At 36.9% G+C, this 25368-nt stretch overlaps 1 protein-coding gene across 2 annotated transcripts in view; it reads right to left on the reverse strand.

Moving 5' to 3' along the window:
* VPS35L (VPS35 endosomal protein sorting factor like) overlaps positions 1-25368 on the reverse strand; it is a 56982-nt gene that overhangs the window by 11783 nt on the left and 19831 nt on the right. For both annotated transcript variants that reach the window (XM_083800432.1, XM_083800433.1), the window contains exons 15-26: positions 25118-25164; positions 23046-23157; positions 22693-22809; positions 22341-22394; positions 21857-21937; positions 20973-21035; positions 19863-19948; positions 18055-18135; positions 15327-15390; positions 13415-13513; positions 12492-12569; positions 11576-11690 (exon numbers count right to left, since the gene is read on the reverse strand). In XM_083800432.1, the coding sequence (XP_083656558.1) occupies positions 11576-11690; positions 12492-12569; positions 13415-13513; positions 15327-15390; positions 18055-18135; positions 19863-19948; positions 20973-21035; positions 21857-21937; positions 22341-22394; positions 22693-22809; positions 23046-23157; positions 25118-25164 (997 nt within the window). The remainder of the gene's footprint in view (positions 1-11575; positions 11691-12491; positions 12570-13414; positions 13514-15326; positions 15391-18054; positions 18136-19862; positions 19949-20972; positions 21036-21856; positions 21938-22340; positions 22395-22692; positions 22810-23045; positions 23158-25117; positions 25165-25368) is intronic.

The following is a 25368-nucleotide window of genomic DNA, read 5'->3' on the forward strand; positions in this document are numbered from 1 at the left end:
CATACTTCAGAGTTAATGCTATATTCATCTTTATTTTACAAGAACACAGACCGAAGCCATGAAACCAAATTTTAGCAAAGATAATTCTTGGCAAAAGACAAGAGGTGTTAGGCAGGGATGCAGATAACCACTAACAAGCATGCATGGTCATTTTCAGGAGCGCAGCTTGCTCTGGAAAAATTCGTTTGAGCACATGATACTCCAAGCAAATTTACTAAATATAGTACCATCTGATATCTAATTTAAGCTTATGAGGAATACCAGTGAAACATGTGCTTTGGAAAAACTAATTCTTCTGACTCTTATTTCGCTTCAGCATGTGAGTGTTTGAGAACTTCTGAACTTCTCAGTGCCTGCACACAGACTCCTTCAGTCAAACCTCGTATTTCCTTTTATCTTGCACGTTTAATTTGAGGTGAAGGAATGTTTTTTATTTATTTCAAAGAACATCTTAGTTTACACAGGCAACCCAAAGGAAGGTAAGTGATCTGTCCTTTCCTTTATTAGAGGAAGGAAAGCAGCAGCAGATGTTCATTCTAGCACAAGTAAATGAATTGCTATCATTTCCACAGTTGTCTCTGCAGAAAAAAAAAAGTACGTGCCCCACATCACCATATAATCAGAATGTATGACCAGACAAATGAGAAAGCATGTCTCAGAAAATAGTCTGCATGCCAAAGCATGCGTGTCTGTGCAGGGAACTTGCCTTCTGAAGTTATTTTGTAAGAGGACAGGAATGATCTGTGCAGCAGTCTCTACAACGAAACAGAAGAGCTGCAGAGTACCTCACACCTGCTCTCCCAGCCATCAGAGTCCTAGAGGTTCTCCTCAAAACTTACTTCAGCCCCAAACTAAAACCTCTCGTCTTCACAATGAACCACCGCAATTTGACCTGATTTACTCTTCTCGGCCTCCTGACATTGCTGAGAATAAGAACTGCCTCCTCCCTGGTTGAGACGAGCTACTTCATTAGATCTGCTGGTGACGGCAGCACTCCCAGCCCCACTTTGGAGGCTTGCTGGAGATGAGGAGAGACCCGTCCACACTACAGAAAGCTCAGCAGTCCCTGTCGTTGCAACAAGATCCTCAGTGCTTCCATTTTCTTCTTCCCTAACCACAGCAGCCACAGGGCTGCTGCATCCCTGCTGTGGATGCAAATGGAGATTTGACTGCCATCCTCTCAGACCCACCACTGCCGCTTGGTTGCAACCACAGAGCCCCCTGCAACTGTCACGCCTCAACACAAAGGGGACACTGCAGGGCTCTGGCTCCCTTGCGCTGGATTCTCCTTCTTTGCCTCGCCCTCCATGACCCCAATGCAGCAAGGTAAGGCAAAAAAGCAATATAACATAAAAGCAGTTAGTTGCATTTTCTGTCAATGAGGACATGCACATCCAGAAGTTCTGGCAAAGGGGAATACATGAATACGTTCATTCTGTTAAGAGTACTGCCAGCCTTTGCTAACCACAAAATTGCCCTTGTGCCGGAACACCTAAAGCATACTCAACCAAGGTGTGTGTACTTCATAAGAAGCAAAGAGAAAGTGATTTCACATTAATGCAAAGGTTTTATTAAAGATTTTGCAGAAAAGTAACTGTCTGCCAACCACTACCGCCCTATTGTTTTGTGGAAAAGTGACAGACTATGTATCACATGCTCCAAGTTTGGAGTAAAAGTTCATTTAGTAAGTTGTCATGGAAGCACTGGCTATTTTCTTAATAAGTATGAAAAAACATCAGTAATTTTGAATTACATTAATTATGAGGTTATGCAACAGTGCTTTCTCTGCATCTTTTAAAAGTCAATTTATAGAGCTATTACTGTAGACGTACTTCAAGATAAAACCACGCACCAGCTTTTCCTGGTTTCCAAAAGGTGCAAGAAGCAATCTTAAAAGCACCAAAAAAGCCACAGCGATGTTTTGTTCTTGATTAAAAACAAAACAAGAAAAAGATGAAAAAGTCTTCGTCTAATGAGGGATGCTGTATTCTTACCTACCAAAAGTAGGATCCTGCTTCCAAAGTGAACCACTGTTAGGTTGGTTAAGGGGAGAGCAGCCTGCTCATTACAACAAATCATCATGATAAAGTCTTCCCAGACTGCTGTTAATATCTTGTGCAGTGCACCGAACATGACAAACTTCACGCTTCGCTAAATTTATCCTTTCAGTGCAGCTCCTTCATTTGGGTTGACCATAATCCTATAAATCTTTCCCCTGAGCTTACGTGCTGACCTTCAGGCTAGGGAAACTAACAGTCACACCCAAGACAGCACTTCCAGTAATATTCTGCTACAGAAAAAACCAAGTGAGAAACCTGTTAATGTTTTGCTATATCAGTATTCATGATGGTACCTACATGCGTTTCTATGTATCAATCTTTGCATACAAAAAAATAACTTACATTGTATTTGCTGCATCTAGGACAGACGAGTAAATGGTACTAATTCAAGATTTCAGGCAAGCAAAAAACAAAACAAAACGAAAAACCCACACACCAAAAAACAGGGAGAAACAAAGCCATTAGAGATGGGAAAACAATTAAGCTCCTGAAGTATACCCTCAATGAGTAAAAGTGAGTAGGTTCGACATACCTACACAAACTATTTTTAGTCCCAGATACAGTTACAAAAGGCTAAGTCTATCCAAAGGACAAAAACAGGGACCATACAACATCATCTGCATTCCCTATCACCTTCATGTCCTACAACACTGTTAAGCCTATCCTTGTACTTCAAAGGTTTTGCTTCCACATCCAACAGATGTTGGAACTTGAATGAAGCCTTATACTCTAGTGCAAAAATGAATGGCAAGCAAGCAGGGTTTTTCACTGCTGTTGTTTTTAAATAAATTAGCACATTGCTGGTTTGATGACAAAGCACTGCAAACATTTGGAACTCTCTTAACATTGCTGAGGTCACTGTGATAGATTTCCCACATTATTGAAATGCGTTTTTCCCTTAAGCTATTGAGTTATTGAACATTTCCAGTACTAAAACCCTCTAAACATCACTCCCAATCCAGAAACTACAAATAATTATTTGAAGTAACAAAGATGAAATAAGCAAATGAATGCACTGCTGTTTGGTGAACTGGAATGTACCATGTTAATCCATACCGTGAATCAACCACACACAGAAATGTAATTATGTGGATGAAGCTTGCTACTGCCAGGTTGAGGAAAACCTTGATTATAAAACTGATTTTCGCAAGGCCTTAGTACTTCCCAACAAAGGCACACAGAGGCATAAAGTCATACATGGAGATCAAAGTCTGAGCAAAAACACTGGGTAAAAGAAGTTTTATTTTTAAGCTGTAATCAGTAAACACAAAAACAAAGGAGATAAAAAATACAACCACAAATTTCAGCCTGCCTCTCTAAATTCCATGTAATCTCTAAAGACTGTACAGTAAAATATCATCAGTCTTTATAGAGAACTCCACTAGTTGAAAAACAAACAAAACCACCACCACCAAAAACAAACAAACAAAAACCCCACCATGATACAACACTGAAGAGTCAGTATGGTTTTTGCAGAGAGAAATCATTCCTCCAATCCCCGAAGTTTCCCAAAGAACCTGGAAGTCTGTGTTAAGCGTTCCAGCCAAAGCAAATACTTGGATGTTTAAAAAGCATTTTACAATGCCCCTCCGGAAAAGGCTTTAAAAAAAAAAAAACCCTACCCTAAGGTGACAAAAGATAAGAAGGAAGTCCTCTTAAGGATTAATAACTTAGTAAAGGATGGGGTGGAGAGGGAAAAGAGCAGGAATAAGAGTTCTCAAAGTAGAGTGAAACGACTACTGAATTTCTTAAGGTCTTGCAGAAAGACACATCCTTCCGATGAGCTGGGAAGAGCAGTGAGCAGGGAGGTGACAATGTTTGCAGAGTACTCCGGAACATGACTGCAAGGAGTTGCAGATGGAGCTCATGATTCTGAGCAATAAAGCAGCAGATGAAATCTAATATTAGCAAGGCATGTGGGGAAAGAAACAGCACTTGCTATTACTATAGAAAGATAAGCTCTAAATAAGCTATTTACACTCACGAAAGATTTTGGAGTCATTATGGTTGGTTTCCTGAAGAATACACCCTGAACAGCTGTCAAAAAGGCAAGCAATTATAAGAATCATTAGGCCAGTCATGGAAAACTAAAGTGTCGTCGTATCATTTATATAGCTGATGTGCTTTTGTACCTAGAACACAGTCCTGACCTTCCCATTTCCAAAAGGATAAAGAGAAGATTAAAAAGGTGCTACAGCATGGATCTGTTTCCTCATTAGAAAAGATTACAAGGACAAAAATTCTTCAGGAACCTATCAACTTCAACTTCTCATAGGTAATGTAGAAAATGAACTGAGAATGATTGATCTAGTAGATCAGCTGCACTCACATTTCAAGAAAATCCAAAAAAAATCCCTGTGAAGTACATTTCCAAGTAGCACGTAACTGTGGAACTCAATGCAACATGAAGTTACAAAGGCCAAAAAGTAAAAACTGGTTACAAATTTAAATTCATAAGGATTGGTCCATCTGTTTTAATAAATACCATGGTCCCCAGGCACCCTGCACTGAAGGCTGTATTTAGACCAGCTCCAGCTGAAGGCTAGGACACATTGTGCTGCACAATCACCCCATGCAGCAACAAAGCCTCATGGAAGAGTGGCTGGAAGCTGCCTGGCAGAAAAGGACCCAGGGGTGCTGGCTGGCGGCCGGCTGACCACGAGCCAGCAGTGTGCCCAGGTGGCCAAGGAGGCCAAGGGCATCCTGGCCTGCATCAGAAGTAGTGCAGCCAACAGGGCTAGGGAATCACAGAATCACAGAATCGTCTAGGTTGGAAGAGACCTCCAAGATCATCTAGTCCAACCTCAGCCCTAACACTAACAAGTCCTACACTAAACCATATCACTAAGGGCTACATCTAAACGTCTTTTAAAGACCTCCAGGGATGGCGACTCAACCACCTCCCTGGGCAGTCCATTCCAATGCCTAACAACCATTTCAGTAAAGAAGTTCTTCCTAACATCCAACCTAAACCTCCCCTGTCACAACTTTCGCCTATTCCCCCTCGTCCTGTCACCAGGCACGTAGGAGAACAGACCAACCCCCACCTCTCTACAGCCTCCTTTAAGGTACCTGTAGAGAGCGATGAGGTCGCCCCTGAGCCTCCTCTTCTCGAGGCTAAACAACCCCAGCTCCCTCAGCCGCTCCTCATAAGACTTGTTCTCCTGACCCCTCACCAGCTTCGTTGCCCTTCTCTGGACGATGGAAATGATGGTCCCCTTGTACACAGCACTGGTGAGAGCACACCTTGAATATTTTGTTCAGTTTTGGGCTGCTCACTACAAGAAAGACATCGTGTTGCTGGAATGTGTTCCAGGGGATGGTGGGGAGACCTCATCACACTCTACAACTACCTGAAAGGAGACTGCCTCGAGATGAGCATCAGTCTCTTTTCTCAGATGACAGGTGAGAGGACACGAGGAACTGGCCTCAGGTTGTGCCGGGGGAAATTTAGCCTGGATATCAGGAAGGATTTCCTAACGGAAAGAGTGGTCAGGCACTGGAACACATTGCCCAGGGAAGTGGTGGAGTCGCCATCCCTGCAGGTGTTTAAGAGGCGTGTGAAGTGGCACTTCAGGACGTGATTTAGTGGACTTGAGTGGTAGGTGATGGTTGGACCTGATGATCCTAAGGGCCTTTTCCAACCTAAATGGCTTTACAGTTCTATACAACTATTGTTTTTCCTTCATGTTCCTGGGAAGTCCTCAAACCTAACTGTAACCAGAAAAAACTCTTTAGATTCTTATCTCTTTGAACTCTTTATGTCAAATCCTCTCTATATTCTTCACATCTATAAAGATTTTAGATTAGGAAGGAAATTTTACTAATAAAATTGTTCTCTAATAGTACTGAGAAAGTATGCTAAAATATGATTAGAGTATGATTTTAAAATACTCACTACTAATTCCATAGTACTCTTTCTCCAAAATGTGGCTGAAGCCTGACAAGTTTAGAGAATATTCATAGAAAAGTAACATTTTCTGAAGTAGAAAACGAAATAATTTTGCAATCCACTAGTGAAAATGTGTTTCGGTTACATTTAAAAAACAGCCCAATGAATATTTAGAAGTATGTTAAGCACTGTATGCTTCAGAATTAAAATCTGCATTTGTTAAAGCAAATATATGCATCAGTTGATTTTGGGGACAGACTCTCCATTTTTATCAAGTTTTTGTTTGACAACATTATGTTTTAAATAAGTCACACAGAATCAATTTAATTACTTTAATTCTGAAGCGAGGCAAGGATTTCACAAGCCTTTAAGATGAAAACACCACTCAACATGCATTACCAGAATGTTGCGTCATCTCTACCCACCTGCTGAATGCTGTGACCAATAATTAAAATCACGCTGTCTTGTTCTTTGACAGCCAAAAGCAGCATTTCCACAGGGAGGAAATATGTGCAATTAAAATAATACCTACGTCTCAAAATCCAAGAGTGACACAATGAAGCATGCATTTAATCTCAATTTAGTCCAAGCACTCCCTATGACAGAAGGCATGACTGATGAGAATTTATTATTCTATGCTGGCAGCATGCCTCTACAAAGCACAGTTCTGTGACTCAGTTAAATAAAAAGTAAAAAAATAAAAGAGAAAGCGCACACAATTTCTGTAAAATCTAGTGTCCTTCTTCCTAGGGTGGGCTCTTAATAGGCCCTCCAGAGATACAAGTAACGGATCCAGGAAAAAAATCCCCTAAAACTTTCTGTAATTATAGATTCATTTTATTTAAAGCACTCCTTGTGAGCTGGAGACAAAAGAGATGTTATTCATATTTAATACATTTTGAACAGCATACCTGGACAGACATCCACGTGGGTGAAGACTCACTGTACTAGATGGCCCTCCAAAAAAAGCTTAGTACAATCAAAGAACATAGTAGAAAGCTAATTCTGTTTCCCTACTCCTGCTCTGCAGTTCTTTCCAGCATTTGTTCCAGGTTATCACTGCAGGGAAGAGCAGGTAAACAAGAGACAGAGCCACTTGGAAGGCTCAGTAAAGATGTAAAGACTTTTTTTTTTTTTTTTAAGAGAAGGAATAATCAGAAGTTCCAGAAAAAAAAAATATATATTTTCCAATGTTGGACCTCAGAAGCAGACACAGGATCTGCATCCTTTGTAACAATTCATCTCAATATTTCTACCTGTGAGTCAAGTTAAAATAACCAAATTTTAAGCCCACATTGCCTACAGGATTCTTTGACATTTTCATATATGCTTGATGTGCAGAAATAATACATACTAGATCTGTGTTCAGGGAAATTCCTTGCATTTGTACAGTTAACTAAGGAAGTCATTTTCTGAATATTTCTTTCTAACAGCAATGGCAATTTCAGACGGTGTCCTTCCTCCCTCCAGATGTGGTATTACAACACTGTATTGTAGAACTGATCCAAAATAAAAATAAGGCTGTTTTTCTCTGATAGATTAGTTTTAATTTCTGTCCTCTCCCCACTGGTTTTATAGAACACACTAGGTTTAAAAACAATTTGTAAGTACTTTTGGAGCCTACGTCTCCAAACCACGCAATGAGTTTTGTCATTTTACATTCTTCATTGTCCTCTGCCAAAACTCTGAATGCTAACAGCTGTGTACAAGGTCAGTTTATTAATATTGGCCTTTTCATGCACCTACAAATTCATGTTTCTGACCCAATTTCACTTGTATTAAAGAAAATCTATTCCAAGAAAAATGACAGTTACAGTTCTAATACTTAAGTACTTGGGTGAGTTCAACCAAGCACCACACAGTTGCTTTGATTAACTTGTTGCCAAATCCCAGCAGGCAGTGCTTGGACCCAAAATGGAACAATTAGACACTGAGAGTCTCCTGCTGCTGCCCCTTCATACTGAGAATGAGACAGAATACAAACATCTTCAACTGTAACCGGGTTAGTTGTGGCTCTCCAGCTGATGGAGTTTATCAGTGCAATCCTCAGTTCAGCAGGTTTTATTCACTGTTACGATCTGTACATCCTCTTTATAAGAATCTTTTTAATTCCCCTTATCTACCTCAAGAGGTAACTTTACTCCCTTTTTGAGTTAGATACCTCAACAATTTAGAGAAAACATCCTATTATCTACAGAAGTCTACCCCGTAAAATTCAATTTTATTACATATTTAAGTGAAAACTCAACCAACTGAAATAACTAAACTCCCTGTAGGACTTTAAAATTAAAAAAAAAAATAATCCAAGAACTCAAGTTGCTAAACACAACAGCTGGAATTCTTGAAGAAAAACTACATGCACATATGCATGCCCTGCTACTGACTGAGCCATAAGATCAGGTACATTGCCTTCCAGTTTTATTTCCCTTCCCAATTTTGAACTGGTTAAGCTAGTTCTGATCAGGAATGAAATAAAGGTTACACATAAGACAAGATTTCACTTCCTAGCCTAATACTCTCATTAACTGCACCCTCTTAAAGCTTCATGCCGCATTGGTTTTAATAGATCAGCATCTATTTGGCATCAGTTAGCTGACTGGATTTGAATTTGCTGTTATGAATTAATCATTACTTCTTACACACATGAAATGCATTCTGTTAAGATGCAGATTAAACTGTGTTAAAAGTAATTTTCAAGAACACTTTAGCTGACTACAATAGACCAGAATATGCAAAGATAGCTCAGGAAAATGTCCGAAGGCTGGTGCCACTGTTGTCTAACTGTTTAACAAATGCTAAATTACTCATGCAAACGACATGTCTCTGAACACAAATTATGCCCCAAATAAATTTTCTAAGGAAGCAAAAAAGTGTTTAACAATAAAACCTTGCTAAATGAACCAAGTTATTGAACATCCACCAGTTTAGAACATGCTTCATTTCCACAAAAGCTGAGTTTGACCAAATGTTCCTCTCACTAGCTTGGGGGTCTAAAATTCAAAAAAGAGTGGTTAATAAATAAGCATTTTCAAGACTGACTTTGCATACACCTGCTACCTTAAAAGATTTCAGAACGGGAATGCCTATTCATTGTTTAGTGAGTGCACTGCATTCACATGTCAGACAACAGCTGTGCACATTCATAACCTCTCACACTGAAAAAAAAAGGACAGTTGCTGGGGCCCAGCAGTCTCAGTTAGACAAGACATGGGTCACAAAAATAGCAGAAAAGCAGTTTCGAAATTGAAAAAATTGTTAAATCACAGAGTTGGTCCCAACAGTAGCAAAGCACAGTCCTCAAAGATTGAATATTACAGAAAAACTGATTTGGATTTGTTTCCAACAATAGATGCACTGCAACACAGCAGCAACAACAAAAATTGATACAACAGAGAAGGTAAGCTGGTCAATTAAACTAAACACTATAGGAAGAAAAGAAGTCTATGTACAATAAAACTGCATAATACTAATTTCACAACAACCAACTTTGCAGATCTTTTATTTGAACAACATACTTGGACACAACAGAAAGCTTTACTCTAAATCCCTCGCCTTTGCTGTACAGACAGCACTGCATTCAAAACAAATAAATACAACAGCCATCCTGTACTAAAAAGTCATAATCAGCATCCTAAGTCAGCTTGTTTGTGCAGCTGGAATTTACTGGTAAATGCAGAGCTTGGAAAACATCAAACTGAAAAGGAAACCCAAGTAAGCGAATGAAAAGATATATTCACCTTTCATTCATACGACGTCGCAGAAGTCAGGCTGGGTAATGAATCCCTGCTCTGTCTCTACGTAAACAGGAATTTAGTCCCTGCAGTACGTTCCCTACAGCAGTATTAAAAGGCTATCTCAGACATTTCCACTGGCGGACCCATATCAAATTCCGATGCATCTCCTTACTTGAAAATCTATCCTTTTCAATATTCTGCGTGCATCTAATTTCTGGCAAGTTAAACCTACTTGAAGCATTCTCTCTTTACTTCCCATAGACAAGGCCTCTCCAAAGGTCTAATCTATGATTTTTGTGGCAGAGCACAAAAAAATCCAGCTACAATTTCAACTTTACCACGTTCACACCTTCCTCTGGCAAACATAAGAATGTTTTGTGACTTGAAGCAACAAAGCTTAGCTAACAAGACTTAAATACACTCAGCCTATGCTTCTTTTCTTCAAAAGAATGCCCGATTGACCTCTGCTTCAGTAACCATAAATATTCAGATGTGGCACAGCAGCACAATATTATCTGGCCCACCATACCACAGTGAGGCAAGGCGAGCACAAACTCACAGCCAGGTGAGCCATCAAGCATATAAAAGGGTCAGCCTGATAGGAAAAATGCAAACTCCAAATATCAAAATTGCCTGTGCACAATGTCAAATTCAGGTGGTTCACAATCAGATCAACTGTCACTTGTAAAAAATATACAGATATTTATGTGCACACACACAGTTCACCCTGAATTTTGAATATTCATTTCAGGAGCCCTAGCAACAACAAAACATGGTAGCAGTAAGAGCAGAATGAAACAAGTGCAGAACACACAAGGATAGTAATGATGTAGTGGTCATAGGTTAAAATCATCACAACAAAAATGTTTTTAATTGTCTCGTAAAGAAGCACAGAGCTAAAACACAGAATTAATAGCCACAAAGGATGTTGCGAAGTAATCCTGTGTGTTACTTTCACTGTTACATTGAGAAAAGCTATAAAAAAGCGTTCACCATTGGAAAGTACACATTTCAAGTTGATATTAGAATTGCAAAACAAAGTAGAAAGACAACATTTTGAAAAGGAAAAGAAAGATACTGGAAACAGTTAAAAGTAGGAGAAGACTTTCAGAATAGGTAACTGTCTCTCATTTACAATATGAACAAGAACAAGATCATGTTTAAATAGTGATACATAAGTAATGCTCATACTGTTGTCAGAGTAGCTTAATTTTTTTCCCCAAATCACCTTTTGTCAGAATTTCAAATCACTTAAGACTGAACAAACAGGATGGTCAAAAACTGTACTCAGGCCCTGTTTCAGCCAATAATTCAGATCAAAAAAAGAAAATACCTTTTTCATTCTTCACATTATCTGGTGTTACTTCTTCATTTCCTTCTGATACAGGGGCATATCTTTAGCTGAGTGTTTATCACTCCTGCGCTTTGATAGCAAGTTTCTAGTGTCATTGGCCTAAGTTTTAGATTTTTTCCAGCATTTTCCATGATTTTATCAGCCTGTGCACTACTACACAGATTAACTAGGTTCTTTCACAGTTAGGTTAAAGCATATTATTTGCTATTAGAGCACTTGGACAATTATGAAGGAGAAAAACATTCCATCTTCCCATAATTTTAAAGTTATTTAATTTAGGACAACCTGCCTCACATCCACAACTATGTTAAATAGAGTCAGCTGTCTTAGTTATTTACTCAACACAATTAGTGCTGAAACTGAAGAGTTGCTTTAATGTTACAAGTTTTCATTGTAACAGTGCTTAAAACAGGGCTGTATTTTAATTACATAATAAATATACTTATATGACTTATGTTTTCAACCAAGTTACTATTCACAGCTAGAAATATTTCTGAAATAGGAAAACCTTTAAGTAAATAAACTCTTGTCTTACCTTGTGAAAGGCACTGATTTGCCAGAGCAACCTGTCCAGAGTGTAGATACAGATTAAGGCGTGTGAAGATACTGCTCAGAGATGGAATTGTAATAAAGCAAAAGGCAACACAAGCCTAAAGCAAATAAAATAATAAAAAAATGAACAAAATTCCTAACTCAGCGTTACAGCAATCATTACTGATTATATACCTGATCAGGAAACAAAATCTGTAAATCAGTTTAGGGAAAGACTTTCCCTAAACAGCTAGTATTATGTTAAGTCCAAAATCAGCAACTTCAATTTTCTCTTTACTATTTCAATAATTATATTTACCATTAACGTTATTACTAATAGATTAGATCCAAATTTAGTCTGTGACTCTAGCTATAACAGTCCCTCTCAAGTAACCAGCTTGTAGCTCATGACCAAAACCTAACTAGCAAAGCAGATTTCTGGTCCTCAGGGACAAGTTGTGTATCAAACAGGTCACAGCAATGGCACTGTATGTTTGGGAGGAAGGAGATCTAGCACAACATGCTGCTGATGTAGACCCACTGGAGCAGCCGAAACATCTAGATGGAATAAGTGGCTCCCAGGCATACAGAACCTGGCTAATGTCACCTTAGCTATTCTCTGTCCAGGACATCACGTGCAGGTGCTGCCAACGAAAATCCATTCATTAACCACAGCATATGCAAACTCCTTCACAGTACATGAAGATGAAATTCATCTTAGTTGACATGTTTCAGGCAAGAAGATGGGAATCCAGAAAACTTGAATAGCCTGTGTGCATTTCAAAGCTCACATGACAATAGCTGCAGAGACTTAGAAGCACTAAAATCAAAAGGAGCACTTATATCATAGAATGACTTCCTTTAGAAGGGACCTTATCTGCTTAGAAGGCAGGCTCAAAATTCATTAGACTCGGACCTACCCTGACAAATGCAGCAGTCTTTCTGGAATGATTTCCTTTCATCACCTTTCTTGTTTCCATTGCTAGTTGGTTCACAGACTACACACGCACACACACACACACACAAAAAAAAAAAACAACAAAAGCAGAACATTAAGAAAAATGCACAGATTTATTAGGTCAGTTGCAAGTAAACTGCACATTTGACTGCATGCATTTAGAGAACAGAAACTGTCAAAAGGGACCCAGATATGGTGTTCCCACTGTATTATTTAGTTTTTACTTCCTTTCCACTTTGAGAATTCTAGTGACTGTTCCTTAAAGCAAATGTGATTCTGAAGGTTTGTCAAGGTAGATTTGTTGATTTATTCAAGATTTAGATCATCCCTTGTTTCCCAGCTGAAGTGCTGTCATCATTGCTTGCCTAGTACAGAAATCACCATTTCTAGCAAACTCATTTAGTAAAAAACAAAACAGGATTTAAAAGGATATACGATTTATCATATCATACAAAGGAATCGGATGCAGCAAGTGCTCACCTGTCATGTGACTCGATACAGAAAAGCAATTAAGCTTCCCAGTCACAGCAGGATTCTGACTATGTCTGCAGACCAGACACAGTCTAATCTCTTCTAGATGGAGGATTATAGAAGAGAGAACCCAAAATCTGAATGCATAAAAGTACTATTTATTTTATTGGCCATGAAATCTCTCCCAAGATAGCTAATTTTCTTTGTAGCAATGATAACATGCATCCGATTTTCAGAGTCAAGCAAGAACTTCAGTGAATTTGGGGTGATAAAAATGAGAGACGAGATCGAAGTCTACTTTTAAAACACCTGATATAAAGACTTCAAATACTGCACAATAATCTGGGCAGGGAAATGAGAGAACTGCAAATATAACCCTGAGTATTAAGATAATGTAGATAAACTATAGCTTACATGAATCAACTGGACTAGAACAGGCTCCAGATTGCAAAACATTGATCTGGCTTCAACATAGAAACTCAGCTGTTGTTCAAAGTCACGGCCAAATGAAACCTATAGAAGAAACAAAAATTTATTTTACCATTGTGCAAGCATTTAACTGCTTTCCAAGAAAAACCTGAAGGTTTTGCTGTTTTTTTTTGTTCACTTTCCACATGGTCTACTTAACAAACCAAATACTTATCAAGAATCAAAATTTATCTCCTAGATTTGTGAAAAGTACTTTGAAAATTAGCAGAATTCACGACACTATGGAACCAGGAATATAGGGTTGGTATAGACTATACTTAAATGAGAAAAAAAAACCACACAAAAAAAACACAGAAATAAATCAGTGAATCTGTATTCAGATTCCTAATTCCCAGTCATTACAGGGCCTCAAAGAAAAATGATAATTTTTGTAACTAGGTATACCAGTAACAAGAGTTTTTTTCCTCAAGTTTATTTATTAAATGTTTATATTGTATGGCAAAAGCCTGTAACCTTGCACGCTGGCAGGAAAGAAAAGTCAAAAACAGCCCTTGTGTGAGAACGCCCTACTTCCAACCCTTCGGATTTCAAAACTGAGCACTGTCAGCTAGAGTGTCTCAGCTGTCAATCAAAAGCCTAGCAAGAGAAAGTCTCCAGACAGTCTACATTTATGTATTGAAATGGATCACTTTTCTTCTAATGCGAGTAATGGTTGCATTATTCCTTATTTCTCAAGTCACACGTGAAAGAATTTTCCTTTTTTTCTGTAAAAACTTGCATTTAATCCATACAGTGAAAGATCAAAGGATCTGCACCAGATTGCACTGTTACAGGCAATCCTGCGTTACAGACCTAACTATCTTGCCTTTCTTATATTTGTGCAACTGCTGATTCTCTAGCCCTAGTCTTAAGAAAATTTCTCTAAAAATATAACATTTTCCACTAAAACCCCTGGCTGTAACAATGACTTATAACTACTTTTCCCTCCATATCTTAACGTATGCCTGTTTAAAAATTGTACCAAGTCATTTTGCTGCTCTGGGATTCTTACCCCCAGACATGACTGTAAAGCCACATCAAATATTATCCAATGTGCGAAATCCTCTAAAATTGTACATTATATTGCATATAACCCTTAATAAAGAAAAAAATATATTAAAAACATTCTATTATATAGCTAAATATGAAAACTGAAGAGAAAGCAACCATCTAGAGATAAATTCACAGAATTACAACAAAGAATAAAGGGGACAAATAGAGACAAAGCCTGTCAGCTTATTACTATACAAAGAAAAGCAAGATTGAAAGTACCTAGTTAGAGAATAAGAAGAGCAACAAAAACAAAAGCTTACAAATATCTCCCTAGAACAACCTGACATCTCAAACACAAGGGACGGGAACAAAATTTTTTACTGGGATTAGAAGGAGGGAAGGGTTAAAAATTAATTTCAAGACAACTGAAGTTTTAGCGGGACTACTGATTTAATGATAGAAATGATCTCATTTGTAAATAAGATAAATGGTCTCATTTAGGGATGGGTAGTGGGATTTCACAAAAGCGTGATCTCTCTGAGGCTGTAATATAAAGACTAATTACTGTTTAGCTTTTAAATACTTAGCTTGTTTTATATGAGATTAAAAAATAGCAGAAAAATGATTAAATATACATGTACAGTTTAAACTAACATACTGCACCATGCCAGCTTCACCACTGTATATTTCTTTCAACACTCACATACTTACTTCACTAAAATACACTGGTTGGGGTTTTCAACAGTCTTTGGCAAGTCATATACCGTCTCTAATTTAGTTACATAGGCACCTGTTTCTCATGGGGATCTCATGAAAGTCCAAGCTGTAAGGTACTCCCCAACACTTGCATACAATTGTCACTCACCATTTTTATGAATCCATTTATCAAAGCTGCTAACATTCTTTTCTCATCCTCAAGTGTCAGTGCACTATAACAGAAAATGTACATGGTAAATTTCTGAATATTGCTTAACTATTTATCTGTAAATGTTCAAATGATACATGCTAATTTATGCAATTTTATGTCTCTATAAATTATTTATTGCATACTAAGACCACTAATCTCATAACTTTAGTTATAAAATGAGAACAATTTTAATACACATATCTTCAAGTCAGCCATGCACCAAACTAAATTTCTAAATTTAAGAATTGTAACAATTGCAAAGTCTTTAGATTGTACAGAAACTTAGATTCGGCATGAACAGAAGCTAGCTAAGCTAAGGTTCTTAACTGCAGCAAGAAAATGGCTTCAGTCTTGTTACAACATGAGAACTTGAGTAGGAACTGGTTATAAAATCCTTAAGAAATTAGTAAAGCCATTTCTAGGAGAAAAATCATCCTATTAACAGGGAAAAGCTTTTAATATGCACTTAAAATAGTATATAATAGTCAATGTGTTTACTTTAGAAAAAACAATATTTACTTTTTTTTTTAATGACTAACCGTGTTACATAATTAAAAAATTGTCTTTAATATCACCTTGTTACTAAAACATCGAAAAGACAGCACTATAAGAACTTAGTAAACTGATACATAAAAACAAGATTCTTTTTACAATTATCAGGGATACCTATTCTATACAAAGAGTCTAAATCTTATTTGAAACAAATTTACATCACATGAAAATCCAGTAAATCAAACCTGTTTCACTGAAAATGGATAAATAAAAAGATAAATAACAATTAACTAATACAATTTAATCTTTCTACTATTATGTAGTTGGCTCCAGCTTTGAACTTTAGTGTAGCAATTACCATTTTCCTAGCGTAGACACCAGATGGGAAGAGGACAATAGTTTTATTATACAAATTCAGTAAAGGAAGAAAGAAAATCTCAGCATGATTAGCTCATTAGGGCACTGCCAATCAAGAGAGTCAACTGATGGGCTCTGAGAGGCTCAGAAGAGTTGTAATGGGATCTCCAGGTCAATTATAGGTTTCCAATTCAATTTTGAATCATACCACTGCCAGTCTAAAGGCTGTCACCCTCCAACAGCTGTTATTGGGTTAATGAGTCCTACACAATGGGCTGGGAATTTCCTGAACCAGGATGCAAAAATAGATGCAGGAGTTACTTTAACGTTGTTACAATTATGATGACTTGCCAATAAAAGATAACAGACAGAACCGAGCAAATGATGTACATCATCTTGTCTCAGCTAAAAGAACTGCTGGTTTAAGGAATTTTAAGGAGCTCCAAAAACTAGCAAAATTGTTTTGGCAAAATGTCAGAGGAAGTACCAAATATGGCTTGCCATATACTGCCTAATTTTTTTAATAAGTTGTTTTAGCTTCAATACATTCTTCTACTTAAAAGGTTGAAGAGGCTTTTAGTGCAACATACAGACAAATGCAGTGTTCTAACACAAAATAAAGCACTCAGACTGGTATAAATTGAAATTGCATGCCAAACCTGACTTTGTAATTGACAATAAATCTTGTACTCATGGCATATCAAGGCTGAGAAAGTTACAAGTTCATTTGAAGTGCCTGCCATACTAAGAGGCTCTGGGTTCAAACGAGAAAGTGTGCGCGCGGGGTAGTTCTTGCTCTTAAGAGATAAGATTATCACACTGGTAATTGTGGCTCTTTTTTCAGTCAGATGCAGATTTCTGTGTGATTTTTGGAAAATAAAAATAAAACAACCTACTAACCACATTTGTTTTCCACATTACACAGAAGCTTTTGAAGTTTGATTCACAAGTATCTGGCTCAATATTCTAAGACACTCTACTTGAAACTTACAAAAATGGAACAAAACTTAACTATTGTCATAGTCCCAAGTTTGGCGCACAGCCCCCCCCCCCCCCCCCCCCCCCTTTTTTTCTATTTATACATCTTTTAAATAAACATTAGCTGAAATTACAGGTACACTGTCAAGTCACAATTGCTGAGAACTTGGCATATCAGAAGGCATCTAGCACAGAAAATAAAAGGCCCTGACCTTTACACAACTGCCATTCAAACATGGGGTTTGCAACAGGGCACAAACTAGATCCCTAACAACCTCAGCACTCAGAACCAAGGGGAAAAGGGAAGAGGAGGATTTAGGGGAAAAGATGATTCAAAAGCTTCTCCCTTGTTTTAGGTTCCTTTACTGATGTTGCTAGAAGTCTTTCAGTTGTACTTTTAAAGATTTCACACCCCTTGTTAATGGCTGAAAGCAGGGTATAAAGGTATAAATTAAATATGGCAATCTGTGCTTTAATAGGTACATATTAATTTACATTAATTAACATATATTTAAAGCTCGTAAAGTCTCTTATTCACTATAACTCAGAGATGACACAGGTTTCATTCCCAGAAATATTTTTTTAAATGTACTTTTGAGTGTCTTTGCTTTACTAAAAACCTCTACAAAACTGCTGCTACTTCCCTTTTAAAATTCTGTTTCAGTATTCCATATAAAGCACTAATTAAGGAACAAATAGTATGTGTTACCACATCACCGCACAGCTCTTCCCGCACTACTAATTGGATTCATGTCTTAATCCACCATGAAAAAAACAGTCTCAGAAGTGTGAAACTGTACACCAAGCAGCCAAACTTTGCATAAATGATGGTTATTAATATGAGTAAAGTTAATCTTACTTCACAGAGTCATGCATTGTCTTGCAGATATGCAGAAGAGCATTGAGTATAACAGGATCCTTTGTAGATTCCTGCTGATGCCTATAAAATGTTTCAGAAAAAGTGATGAAAAATCCTGCACTGTCAAAATGAGAAACAATGAATAGCACACCCATTTAACGAGTAATTCCTACCAGCAATGCTGTAAGACACTAACAGTCTACAGAAGTTTTATATTTCTTTTTTTTTTTTTCTAGCCTTCAGGAATTCAAAGATCACATGGTTAACAGACGCAGAGTACTAATTAATACCAGTCAAGAAATTTTTATCTTAACACATGCAGCTTTACTGCCAAGCCATGGAATCTAACTTGTTAAGGGACACAACAAGCTAGACATGTGATAAGTTGAATCAATCTAAGAATGTCAAAACAAAACATTCCTAGATCTACCAAAAGTAATATAGTTTATCAGGTACTGATGAACAGACAGAACGGGTAAGTGTCATGCTTAGGTACAGAGGTACATGTGCACTACTAAGATGAGAAGACTCAGTGGGGGATCTCATCAGAATATATACATACAACCACCAAACCCAAAAGCATAGCTAAACATTTAGACAAATGGAGTAGATGCATAACATGGCAGTCAAGTGCCTGTCCTCTCTTATTTGGTACCTTGGTGGTAGAAAGTAACACGAATATAAATACTTGTTTTCCATACACAAAAAAGGCTCTTTGGCTACCTAGTATTAAAAGCTTTTCGTTTCAATTGCTTGAAAAGAAACATCAAAAATGCGTAAAAACTCAAAAGCAGGTTTCCCTGCTTTTAACTAGAACTGGTTATCACAAATTTAAACTTGTACCACATGGAGGACAGGACTGAAGGAATCAATGACCAGTGTGTCTGTTCATATACTGAGTATCTAACCCACTTAGGAACCTGCACAGCGTTTACCATTCCCAGTGCTTTTTCTGCTGTTTAAAGCTATCTGTGATTGTATTTCTCACAGTCGAATGCTGCAGGTTTTTGCTAAAAGGCTATTTCCTTATAAAGTTTCTGCTAACAAAAACTTGATCTTATTCTGAGACTGTGTTACATCAGTTCTATATTGGGCAGAAAATGATTATCTTTATATTCCCCAAACTAACAAATGATGAAAAAAAAAAACTGAAAAAAGAGCATTTTGAATGCATGATTTTTTTTTAATAAAAAGTAGAACTCAATCCAATCTCTCTCACTGAATTATCATAATTCAGCATCTGCCTGCAATATTGTTATTTAAAAATAAAAAAGTGATAATTTCTTTTTCAGAAAAACACCTGATAATTAATTGAAGAAGTCTGCTTGACTTTTACAATATTTGAAGATGAAGCCTCATCTTCGAAATTCATTTTCAGCTGGGGAAATATCCATTTTTTCCATGTAATGGAGCTTGTAACAAGAGTCTGTCTCTCCTCTCCTCCTCTTCTGTTACACCAAGGTAACAGTTCTGCACTGTGATATCAGATGAAATACAAAAACTTTTCATAGGCTAACTAAAGTGACATAAATTGAAAAAGGCTCAGGGAACAACTGATCTGTTGGTCAATAGCAAGTCAGCATCGATGTATTACTTCAACTTTAGCTTTCAATCATGACCAGTTAAGCAGTGAATCAATAGATTAACAAAACTGACACCTGATTTTTTTCCTTCTCCATAGCCTGGAACATCCTCAACAAGCTAAGTGGACTAAACTAAACACTGGCTCAGTCCATCTTCCCAAACAATCTTTCAATCCATTGCCCAAATCCTCCAGAGTGCATTTAATCTGAATAATCTCCACTTACTTAATAAAAGATTCCATAATGCACTTGCAAACCTCCACTCTCACATTCTCCTTCTGGAACATATCCAGAAATGGCAAAAATTTCTCCTGGAAGTACAAATATATAAATAAGTAAAATTAGGTATTTTTACAAACAACACATTAAAAGTATAAATATTTTGGATAAGTTTTATAATCATGGCTGGTTTATTGAAAATAATTTTAATCTTTTTTTGAAGACAGCAACTTATCTTGAAGAACCATCTTTCCATTCCATGAAAGAGGGAAACAAATGGCAAAGCACTGATGGCTGAAGGGTTTTACCAGTTTACTGACTGGAGCGATCCAAAATAAAATACTAAACTGTTTGAACCAAATGTTGTGAACTACTAAAAAGCAATCATACACTTGAAACAGCTTAACATCACTTGAAATTCAGACATCTTTGGGAAAAACATTAAGGTATTAAAACAATTAAAACAGGCCACATGCCTGTTTTCCATTGTGGATATATCCACGGCAACTTAAGAAGGTCCAGGACATTCACATTTTCTTCAAAGACAAGGGCTTACGTTGTTCAGACACTGAGATATGTAGTTTTGATATTGTCTCAAAAATATAGTGAAGGTAAGTTTTTCAGAATTATCTAAGTAACTTGTGAACAAGACTTGACTCCAAAGCCACAGTCAGTCTTCAATTTTATTCTTCAGTTGGTTTCAGCAATTTTACACCTGCTGTCTTCTTTCTTTTCTCTACCTCTTATGCATTCTCTTACCTAATTTTCACTTTGTTTCAATACCAAACTTAAACCCCATAACAGAACATAGAAACAATTATCAGCAATTACACAAACACACACGCACAAATAAATGGTATTTTATTTCCCACTGATTGTCTCTTATGCTGTAATAACAAAGTGTAGAAAATTGGAAAAGTGAAATTAAAATAATGAACATTGAGGTAGTAAGCAGCATAGAACTTCCAAGATGTTTCTGCACTTATCTACTTGATAAAAAGTCCTCTTGCCATGCTAATTTGAAAACAACTTAGATATGCAAATCAGGTTAGCTGTCTTGCAAAAACAGTGCAAAATAGTTCCTCCTAAAAACTTAGTAAGCATAACATTACTTACCACTGAAAAAAGCAGAGAGAAATCATAGATATAGGTAATAACTTTCTGAATAATTGACTGCAGCTAAAAAGAAAAAGAAGAAAAAAAGGAAAATGATTGTAATACTAGTTACATTACAACTATCTAAACCAGAGAGTATTCTTCTCTGATAATTTGTAGAAAACTGGTTTGGAAGGCACTTCAACTGTTCATTGATGCCACTTCTTTTCCCCTAAGCAGGATCAACTACAGCTATGCTACTCCTAGCAGATGTTTTTCCAACATACTCTTCAGAACTCATATGAAGTGAGAGGATGACCAGCCTACCCAGGCTTTATTTGTTCTTTACTTTCTATAGTTAGGAAGATTTTTCTGTTTTATAAGCTGCATCCTCTCCTGTTTGCTTGACTAAAACAAGAAGTACAGTTTGTTAGATTTTCTTCTGTAAGCACTTTTTCTACTCTCCAAGTAACCACAAAACACTTCTAGAACCTCTACAACTAATCGGTATCTCACCTGACATACAGTCTCAAGAACTGGACACTACGATCCACTGAAGCTTTAGCAATGTTAAGTAGACATAGATTTATCATTATTTATGTTTTACTTCTGTTCTCACAGGCTGCCATGATTGTTGATTTTCTTCAGTAGAATAATATTGTTGACTTGAGAATTAGATATTGCTACTTCTAAATACATAAATCATTGTTTTAACTTTTTTTCCTGGACTGAGAGAGAAAAAAAGTAACAAACCACAGCATTATATTGTTCCAAAAAGCTTCCCAAATCATAGACAGCCTTTAAAAATAATTATATTGTTTTAAGAGACATCAGAAATGTTTAAGAATCAGTTTAATCTAAGAAAATGCACAGATTTTACAGATTTGGAAAAATAAGTTATTTACCTGTGGGTAAGCATCTTCAAATGCTCGATCAGGAGTCATGTGTTTGATAATATCAGCCAACACCGTATTGACTTCTCGTTTCTGTGTAGCGAAAAATAGAAGTTGCGAAATACAGTAATAAAATCAGCATGTAAATCAAATGATTCAAAATCATTGGATAATTTATTCCCACTTGCCAGAGCATCAGCTTTCTACAGAACTCCAGTTAAGCAAGGAATTTTAGCTATAGTTCCGCTAAATTCTTAGTTAAATTGATCTGATAAAAGGTAAGAAATTTCATGCAGGGTTTAGGGGCATGAAAGACTGCTTCAAAGCCACATCTTTTGTCCCTATTCATCTTTCATGAAAGGAAATGCATTTTTCATACTCTAAACAAGCCCTACAGACATCTTACAGCTTTTCTGTTTTTAATACCAAGTTACTAATACAGGCACTTAGTCTGCATCAGAAAATCTTCAGAGGAAGCAAAGTAATTATCACTTACCTTAAAATGTCTGCATGTATACTCCACCCACACTTCAGCACAGTTGATATAATCCTAGAAATACATGTCTCTAATGACTACCAATATTTACAGGAAAGAAATATACGTGCAAAAATTACACTTAAAGTAATTACTCCTGAGGTATGATTCATGCAGACCTAAAGATCTAGCACTAATGACAAACTTCCACAACTGTACTGCTTATGTTTGTAAACAGAGGTCCTATTTTTTTGGCAACTTCATGTATCTAGAAAACGTAAACCATGCCATCAAAATATACAGCCTGCTGAACAATGGCTACAGTTTTACCCTGAGCAAAGGATCAGTAGTGAAACAACCGTCAGTAACTCACCTGTGGGTTCTTCAGCTTTGTTATAACCTTCCAGGCTTCATTTAATATTTGAAGGCGATCATTTTCAGGAGGATCAGCCAATGCCAAGTTTAATCCCAAAGAGCGAAAGAGGAGGTGCTGAAATATAATAAGAAATTTTAAATTTAAAGCACAAAATGCATGTTCGCCCAACACTCCTCTAGCAGGTACAGTGTGCAGAAAGATTGTTTGGATTCCCCTTCATTTAAATAACATGCAACTTATGTAGGCAACTAGTATAAATAGCGTACAGACAAAGTAAAAGAAAAGATAAAAGCAGATCGTAACTCAGCCAGACAAAAAATAAGTGTTATAAATTACCCCAGAAAAGTTACCTTTGGGAATCCAGATTCATCGCACTCTTTAATCATGCCAATGAAGTCCATAGACCTTGCAGCAATAAACTCTGCTCTGAAGGCTGACATTACTGAATTCAACAGCAGAGCACTACAATGAACATAAGACAAATCAATACAGTTCAACAGCAGTGAGAAGTTCTTGAAACCCACTCTCCTTTTTGACTACAGTACAGAAGTACACTTGGGCAGGGCAAATCTCTTTTAAGTTTTTCTTAAATCTCTTAAGTTTTTCTTAATCTCTTTTCTTAATCTCTTAAGTTTTTCTCACTGAATTAAAAAAATGTATGCATTATAAGAGTCAGTTTTCTAGTAGCAGCACTGTTATGGTTAAAATAAATCCAAACAGCAATTATACAGTAGTTGGCAGTGATATATTTAGATATTTATAACAAACTGTTTAGACCCATGTTTGTATTACTATTGATCCGAACTTAAATGGAGGATTCAACTCATTACTGTAAAACCCACTTTACTGATACTACTGTGCAAATATAGGAAACAAAATCTGCTATCATTCAAAAGGCAATTCCTTTGGGCAAACTCAGCCACGAGTTAGCACAGAAGCTGTCTCACAATCCAAGCAAGCTGTGTCCTTCACTATTCTGAAGCAGACGCTCTGAATATGAGGCAGTTTACCTTGAGGGAAATTGTACAGAGCACTTAAAATAGCCCAGCAACCCTCCTGTTTCTGACTGAGCATTAGTGGTCCCACTGCAGTTTGACTAGAATTTGCATTTTTTTTTCATTAGACAAGTACTTTGAGTTCACCAGGCATGTGCTTTGCAATATAGACAAGCAGGCTGTCACTTTTCACTTAGATGGTTGCAACACGGTTCTCGGAACATACTGAGATTATTTAAAGATTTATGGACTTATGTGACTTGCTTTGTGGTATTTTGACAGCCATGAGAAGACATAAAACCACAGAACTCCATTTTAAGGAAAACTATCACACTTTAAAGACCATCTCAACTGGATTATTCAATTTCCCAATAAAAGACGTCCCAAAAACATTTAATTGGAAAAAAACGCACCTCATTATACTCATCATTTTGTGCTTCCTTCAAAGAACAAATGATTACAAAGATGAGACACCTGGCCCATCTTTGGAACAGGATGCTAAAAATTGATTTAAAAATATGTTCCACAAAACAAACCAACACCTATACAAAATAATTAATACAGCAGAGTATGCGGATTATTTTACCTATATTACACAGAAAATAAACTCATGAACTCACACACACTCATAAAATAAAGTCTTTCCTTCATTTTTAAAATCACACTTTTACCCCAGCCCTTAGTTCAGTCACAGAATGCTAATGCTGGCAATTCCTCCTCTTTAAGTGATTAACATAATTTAGTTCCTCAGCCACTGCAGAACTAGACTGTACAAAGCACATCAGAAAAAAAAAAAAAAGGTAACTGAAAACCTTCATAGAACTCTGCCTACCTACCAAGTAAAATGAACAGAGATTAGCTCATGAGCAGGCCAAATCACATCCACATAGCTCAGAAAGCACATCCAAAACTTTCAATCTTCCTGAATTATTCACTTAATGTGATTAGCCTGCACACAGACTTCAAGGAGACATTCGGGTACTAATTTTAGTTTCGAAAAAAGCAGTCATCTAAATAGTCTTCCAAAGGTGCCAGCTGCTTTACAACTTCCCTTGCAAAATGAATGTATGGGCTAACTGTAACTAGTGTAGGCGAGAGGGGAAGGAAAGGAAGAAAATCAGAGAAAAATGAAGCATAACCAGGAATCAGAGACACGGCTGATAGAGAACACATTGTGCATCCTAAACTTTGGCTTAGGAGCAGCAACCGAGTTAAATTAATTTAACTTTTGCTCTACAAGTAATCTGCCACACTTTAGAATTCATCTCTGGAAAATAGATGTTCATAATTATGATTTAGTAAGCTACAGGAAGAACAAAAGCTATACTGTGCATCCAAGACACATTTTCAAAATGGAGAGAGTTTTATTACAGGGACTCATGGGCACTCATTACAGACTCACATCTTCTGGATTACATGATACTTACTTGTTCCCCAATTTTTTGCATCTCTCCATCATCTCAGTAAGCAGAACCTGTAAGAATTACTTACTAAAATTAGTAAGATTTCATAAATAAATTCAGCTTTAATCACTGTAGTAAAATCTACTAAAAGCTGTTTTAATTACCAACCCAACTCATTCCAATAATCCTGTCTTATCCTGTATTTACAGCACAAGCAAACAACAGTGTACTACAACATAAAACACACCTACTGGAATGGGTACAGTGACATTTTA

The sequence above is a fragment of the Anser anser genome (assembly GCF_964211835.1).
Source record: "Anser anser genome assembly, chromosome: 15".
Classification (NCBI taxonomy): Eukaryota; Metazoa; Chordata; class Aves; order Anseriformes; family Anatidae; genus Anser; species Anser anser.